The sequence below is a fragment of the Sinocyclocheilus grahami genome, unplaced genomic scaffold (assembly GCF_001515645.1).
Source record: "Sinocyclocheilus grahami isolate Dianchi unplaced genomic scaffold, SAMN03320097.WGS_v1.1 scaffold980.1, whole genome shotgun sequence".
NCBI lineage: Eukaryota > Metazoa > Chordata > Actinopteri > Cypriniformes > Cyprinidae > Sinocyclocheilus > Sinocyclocheilus grahami.
The window spans coordinates 434,291-442,010 of record NW_015506159.1 but is presented as its reverse complement, the minus strand read 5'-3'; the positions used below and the strand labels follow the sequence as shown (position 1 = coordinate 442,010).

The 7,720-nt window shown below is 36.4% G+C and overlaps 1 protein-coding gene across 1 annotated transcript in view; it reads right to left on the bottom strand.

Annotated features, from left to right (window-relative positions):
• Positions 1–7,720, bottom strand: part of LOC107565079 (CUB and sushi domain-containing protein 1-like) — a gene marked incomplete at its 3' end in the record, with an annotated part of 65,565 nt that overhangs the window by 56,018 nt on the left and 1,827 nt on the right. Inside the window, exons 2-3 of the mRNA XM_016250264.1 lie at positions 1,338–1,441; positions 1,004–1,116 (exon numbers count right to left, since the gene is read on the bottom strand). Coding sequence (XP_016105750.1) covers positions 1,004–1,079 — 76 coding nt within the window. The remainder of the gene's footprint in view (positions 1–1,003; positions 1,117–1,337; positions 1,442–7,720) is intronic.

Below are 7,720 nucleotides of genomic sequence, written 5' to 3'. Positions count from 1 at the left end.
CAAAGTCCACTAAAGGAGGTAGAGCTTTTTCGCATTTGGCTCCCAAACTCTGGAATAGCCTTCCTGATAACGTTCGGGGTTCAGACACACTCTCTCTGTTTAAATCTAGATTAAAGACACATCTCTTTGGCCAAGCATTCAAATAAAGCATTTCATAATCTTGTACTGCAGTTATATCTGATCGAATGCACATTGTTATTCTTTAGCTTGGGTTAAACAAATCAATTTTGCTTGATTGGAACAGCAGCTACGCTAATTATGTCTCTATTTGTTTCTCTGTTTTTGCCATGGGATTGACATCTAGGGGTAACTAGGATTTACACAAGCTTCAGTCTGTATCCAGAACACCTGAGAAGAGATGATGCCAAACCCTCAGAGGACCTCAGATGATGCCAACCCTGAAACAACATACAGAACTACCACATTTTGCTATAATTTTGAATGCATCATATAATAATTGCTGTTAATAGTGTCCATCGTCTGTTTTATTACGTCTTTAATTGATTTTTCCGTACATGTCTGCCATATGTACATTAACTGACAGTCACCACTGATAAGCTACTACTAAATATTGTAGAAACTTAATTTTCTGTAAAGTTGCTTTGCAACGATTTGTATCGTGAAAAGCGCTATACAAATAAATAAACTTGAACTTGAACATGTTTACTTGTGAATACGGAATGGCTGTTTCTGTAGCAATTTTTATCGGTTTATCTGTGTATATGTAAATACATGCCTCAGTGTATTCTCAGATCTGACTTGCTTTGATGCTATTCTCCTGCAGGGTGAACGGCAGGTAGACTATTTCACGCAAGCTTTTCAAACATGTCTGCACAGCACATATGCTGCTCATTTGCCTTCAATTTGCATGCCTTTTTAAAACTGGTACGCTTTAGCAACCGAAAGTCACCAAGTCATACATTTTCACTGTAAAAAGGAATAAACAACACACTGATATTTCTTGGTGGAAATGACCTTAAGAAAGAGAAATCCAGTGACATACCTTCATATACAGCCTTGAAACCTTGCGATCCAATCGTGTCATCGGACTGCAGATGGAGCCACATCTGGTTACTCATACTCACAATCAAATCAGGCACGCTGGATCCCGTGAGGCTAGAATAGAGGCACAAAATTGAAATTTATTCTTTGATTTGTGTGTTCGTATGGAGCTATGAAAGCATATACATAAACCCAGTGCCTATGTCATGAGGAGGTTGCTTTTGAAAGAAAACTGTTATTCCATGGGCATGAATAAGTAAGTCATGGAGGCATTTGTGAATAGAAGCATGTGTCTGTTCAAAGTTTAACATAAGAACCCTTTTTGCTCTACTCACACATAAAGGACTCTTCGAGCATCACCTATCTTCCCTCCGTCGCCCACTGTTAATGTATCGTATGCTCGCTCTAGATCAAACTCTTCAAAAGCCAGCTTGATGACCTACAGGAATGAAGGAGAGGTCATGACAAACACCATAGAGCAAAAAGCCCAGAGCAGAATGGGCCTATTCACATAAGGCAGAGAGTGATTGTATTAAAAGAAGAAGAAAAACACAACAGCAAGGCAAGCCAGTCGTCGCTCTCAATTCTTTTCCATGGCAACACATGTAAGGCTGATTGAAGAAGCAGAGATGAAGGTGCAATTAAATAATTTTGTTTAATTCAAGATATGTGAGACTTTGAGAAGTTCTGCCATGTGTGGTGCGAAGCCCGAGGAAACGGGATGCATGTTCATTTGATGTAAGCACAGAAAGGAAGGCGGCAGAAAGAACATTGTATTCAAGGAGAGATTGCTGGAAGGAGACGAAAAAAAATCAAACTTAATTAGGACAACCCTATTATCAACATCCTCGCATTTTTTTTCAAATGGTCCATTAAAGAGCCATTATTTTCATCCATATTCTGTCCCATCTTTAAATATGATTGGTGTAATTTTTTTCAATGTTACCTTCTACAATTCCATATTGAAGAGATAATTCACTCAGAAATGACAACTGTCTTCATTTACTCCCCCTCATGTTGTTCCAAAACCGTATGTCTTTCTTTCTTCAGTGGAACACAAAAGAAGATGTTATGCAGTATGACAGCCTCAGTCACCATTCGCTTAGTTTCAATGCTTTTTATTTTATTTTTTTTTAATACAATGAAAGTGAGAGGTAATTGAGACTGCCATTCCGCCTAGATTTTCCTTTTGGGTTCCACTGAAGAAAGAAAGTTTGGAATATTTTGAACATGAGAGTGAGTACAATTTATTTTATACTACTATTTTAATATGCAGGGAAATAAGCAATTTGTAAGTTGATTACTGTTATTCATAATATTTCCTACTTGAAAAAGTCACAGCACAGTGAGACATACAAATAAGTCATATTAACATTTTATAATTGCTACAGTGTCTATGGTCACCATTTTGTTTATTAATAGTAATAGAGCAAGCAAACTGACTGCATCCGCTTAAAAAGAAAGGAACGATTCAGGAACACTGAGAAGATCTTGACAAGCAATCTGTATAAAATGTCAGTGCTGATACAGAGACGTTTGGCGAGACCTTAAACTAAATCTAAAATACAGGCTTTTAAATTATCCTGTCAAAAGTAAAGATTCTTTTTTTCTTCTTTTTCTTACAGAAGACTTAGCAAGAGGATAAAAACAGCACTCATGGTCTACATAAACACAATCAGAGAGTGACAGGGCATCTTAGCGATTGTTCTCTGAACCAGCTTAAAAGAATGATTGATTTCTTTATTTTATACAAAACTAAAAAAGGCCTGACAGCTGCCTCAATGACTCTCCCTGAGTTTGAGAGAAGACGGCTCTCGGTGCTCTTCAGAAATTGCTAAATGGCGCGGGTTTATCGTGCATTTTTATTCATCCAGGAGGGGGGAAAACTGAGAAAGTATGACGTTTTTACAAATCACATTTAGTGTTGGTTACAACCAGCATTCCCTCTGAGCTGTGAGTTGTGTGGCAATGCACATCTGATCTCGCCACTGCACAAACCAACAAAATCCAGTCCAAAAATTGTGAATGACTACAGTTTGGGTCTATATGTCATGTTAATTTGGCTTTAAATATTTCTGGCCAAAAAGGAGGTCATTTACCGACATAAAGGCCTATTTGCACCACATCAAGCTTTTATTACAACACACATTTTCTAGAAAATTATTCAAATATGCAAGAGCAATAAAACAAATTGCAAACATAGTTACAAATTCTGCCTGAACATGTCTGCATTATGCATTAACATTACAAGGTTCATATCATTTTAGAAATATCATATTAATTTGCTCCAAAAACACTATACATAGCCCTATACATCAAAAAGCTACAAATTAAAATATTTATGAATGCTCCCAATACCCCTTAACCGCTACAGCTTAACTTTCAACCCTTCAAACCTAACAGCCCCATCTCCAAACTCAAAGGGAACACAAAATAGACCATAAATCGACACGCTTCATAAACAACAAAAAGGCTACAAATCTCCAGTGCCTATGATAAAAAGATATTCTTCAGCCAGTGCTGAAGTGCATGTCCCCTTCATTTTAATTAAATCAGACAGTATAATATACACAAAATGCTTTTTCCCCCCAGTACTAGGACCTGTCTGACTAGTAATGTCCTTGCTGAGCTACAGAAATCCAGCATGCATTTCTGAATACATAATGCAGGAAGTAAGCTCTGCCTGCTACCAGGAATGATTTAGATTCTAGGAACAATTTTTAACTTTTCATATTCCAACTTGACTCTTCTTATTCACGTACCATGAGTAATGACCATCCAGATGATAAGCAAAATGAGTCGGAATGAGTCTAATTTTGAGCTACAGGCAAAAGAAGTGAAAAATGTCTGTTACGGTCGAATTTGAGGTTTTCACAAAAATGTGAAACTCTTCTAGTTATCCCAAATAGTAATTAAACATCTACAGTGATCTTTATTTGTACGTTTTCTGAGGAGTACCTTTTCTCTTCTCACTTCTGGACGACTGCTGCTTCTCACCACAAGTTGTAAGTTGAGAATATTCATATCAAATTCTCAATGACATGAGTTCAAACCAGTGAAATATGATTTTCAAACCCATGATGATGAGAAAAAAATGATCGCGCTGACTGACATTTGCAAAGCGCGTGCATAAGACGCACCTCTCTGGGAGCGCGCAATCTCCCTAAAAAATGTATTATTGTGACATATGTCTTGGCAAGATTCACACAATCATAATCTGTTATGTCTTACATGAACGTTTAGTTAGTGGTTGTGGAAAAATCTGTTGTGTAACATTATATTAGATCCATGCATTACAGTAGGTCTTAATATAGATCTGTCTCAATGTTAATCAAACATTAAAAGACGGAATCACTCCTGCTCTTGATTAAACTACTGTTTATTGGCGTATTTGTTCTTAATTTTAATAACAAAGATAAAATAAAAAAGCTATATTGTGATTAATAATATAGTAATTATTATTACCAAAAAAAGATGCAATGTTGCTTGGTGATTTTGCTTTGGAATCTTCTGAAAACTTTAACTGGATTTTTCTCAAAATCAGACTCTTTCGCCTTCAAACGGCTGTAGCTTTTTTGTCCGATTCCAACTAGGAATTAGGAACTTGCTCATTCTGACTCATTTTGCCAGCACGGGTCACATATTTAACCTGTTTTATGTTAAAAGTTCGGTGACATTGAAAAAAAAAAGCCATCGACTGACAGTAATTACAACATTTCTAAATATCATAGAAAAGCAAATGTTTGAATCTTTTGTTTTTATAAATTTTAGTATGTGCAGCAGTGGTTGTGATGGCTCCTTTCACTGGAGAAAAAAAAATTTACCTAGTGGAAAGTGCGCTGAAATATAATATATTAAAGCTAATATGAAAGAGAGCACTAAATATTTTACAAGTTGTAAGTTGAGAATATTCATATCAAATTCTCAATGACATGAGTTCAAACCAGTGAAATATGATTTTCAAACCCATGATGATGAGAAAAAAATGATCGCGCTGACTGACATTTGCAAAGCGCGTGCATAAGACGCACCTCTCTGGGAGCGCGCAATCTCCCTAAAAAATGTATTATTGTGACATATGTCTTGGCAAGATTCACACAATCATAATCTGTTATGTCTTACATGAACGTTTAGTTAGTGGTTGTGGAAAAATCTGTTGTGTAACATTATATTAGATCCATGCATTACAGTAGGTCTTAATATAGATCTGTCTCAATGTTAATCAAACATTAAAAGACGGAATCACTCCTGCTCTTGATTAAACTACTGTTTATTGGCGTATTTGTTCTTAATTTTAATAACAAAGATAAAATAAAAAAGCTATATTGTGATTAATAATATAGTAATTATTATTACCAAAAAAAGATGCAATGTTGCTTGGTGATTTTGCTTTGGAATCTTCTGAAAACTTTAACTGGATTTTTCTCAAAATCAGACTCTTTCGCCTTCAAACGGCTGTAGCTTTTTTGTCCGATTCCAACTAGGAATTAGGAACTTGCTCATTCTGACTCATTTTGCCAGCACGGGTCACATATTTAACCTGTTTTATGTTAAAAGTTCGGTGACATTGAAAAAAAAAAGCCATCGACTGACAGTAATTACAACATTTCTAAATATCATAGAAAAGCAAATGTTTGAATCTTTTGTTTTTATAAATTTTAGTATGTGCAGCAGTGGTTGTGATGGCTCCTTTCACTGGAGAAAAAAAAAATTTACCTAGTGGAAAGTGCGCTGAAATATAATATATTAAAGCTAATATGAAAGAGAGCACTAAATATTTTAGCTAAAGCAATTCAAGGACAGGAACAAATAATTTTATGAGCTGAATCTGACTGAGATTCTTACGTTACATCAACTTTGTATGAAAGTAATATTTTCTAGTAAATGACGTGGTGTGGTGAGACCTCTTGACGGTAAATGGCTTATTTTTTGGATGGACAATAAATATTATCCAGGCCACATCAACATGACAAAAAGCTACTGGTTTGTAAGCAGACTGATATCTATTACAGAAATGGCCTTGAATCTGACTGTATCAGCAGTCGGAACATGTTGACCTTCTTGTCTCAGACCATATGCTATGACAGAGACAAAGATCAAGACTGCATTTTTATGATCTTTTGAGGTCTTAACATTCTGTTCTGAACAGAGTTTCAAAAAAAAAAAGACAGACTTTTAAAGAATGTTTAATGGCGGAGAGAGCTTTCTACATGGAATATAACAAGAAGGTGCTCTAAGGTAAATGGTTCAACATGGTCTAAAACAAAAAGCTAGATAACAAAGGCACTACAATTTTTTTAAATGCCTTTATTATTACATGGCTATTCATACAAAAATGATAAGATCTTTTGCGTTTCAGTGTAAGCCTTCCCCAGGAAGCGAAACACAGGTGAGTGTAAGTTTTCCACAGGTGAGAGTAATATAATTTATTTAGTAAATCACATGATAAGCTGTCAGCTGGCATGTGACTCCTTTACATGAGTAGGATGTGCAAATTTACAGTATTCACAAAACAGTAGGCAAAAAGTACCCGGATGACTTACTGCATCCGATGAACACTTTACCCTTACCCATGGGGCCACAGGAGAGGATTTCATAGTTGAGGTATACCTATGATGAAAATTAAAGGCCTCTCTCATCTTTTTAAGTGGGAGAACTTGCACAATTGGTGGCTGACTAAATACTTTTTTTCCCCACTGTATATATATATATATATATATGTCACGAATCCGGTCCATGAACTTCCTTCTGCTAGCCATCAGAGGTCACCCTTTCCGATTTCATTGACTCTCGCACTACACACTGTTGCACATCACCCCATCATATCCCATCATTCATTGCACTGATTGCACTCAGCACGGATTGCACACAGCTGGTAATACTGATTGCACCCAGCTGTTTCATATCACTCCCTCACTATTTAACACTCACTCTGATCCCTTCCCTCTGCCGAGTATTGTTTAGCGCTTATCCTTAGATAGCTACACTACAGAGCCCTCATTAGTTTCCCTGCCTTAGCCTTAGCCTAGTTTTGCCTCACCTTGTCTGTTTTCTCTGGTTTTGATCTTCGCCTGTTTTGCTGGATTCCTCCCTTTAGCCTTGCCCCTGTGACTCTGTCTGCCAATCGTCGACCCACGCTAGCCCTTAGCCTCTTAATACTGTGTTGTTACCAACTGTACTGTTATTGTCGTATTTGTTCATGAGTCCCCTGTTCGTCCTGAACAGCTAAACTGCTGTTCTTCAGAAAAATCCCTCAGGTCCCACACATTCTTTGGTTTTCCAGCATCTTTTGCATATTTGAACCCTTTCCAACAATGACTGTATGATTTTGAGATCCATCTTTTCACACTGAGGACAACTGAGGGACTCATACGCAACTATTACAAAAGTTTCAAAGGCTCACTGATGCTCCAGAAGGAAAAATAGAAAAGAGCCAGGGGTGTAAACTTTTGAACAGAATGAAAATGTGTATTGTTTTTTTTTTTAATTTTGCCTAAATATCTTATTTTTTTCATTTAATTTAGTATTATCCTTTAGAAGCTTCAGAAGATGAAGTCAGATGACAATGAAGGATATCAGTGATACTGCATTAGAATTTGATCAGAAGAAACTACCATTCAAAACAAGCTTTATGACTAGTATATGTATACTATGCCTTTAAATGCATTCTATATTGGCATCCTTCTAGGTTTTAGCAAAAGCACAAATATACATATAT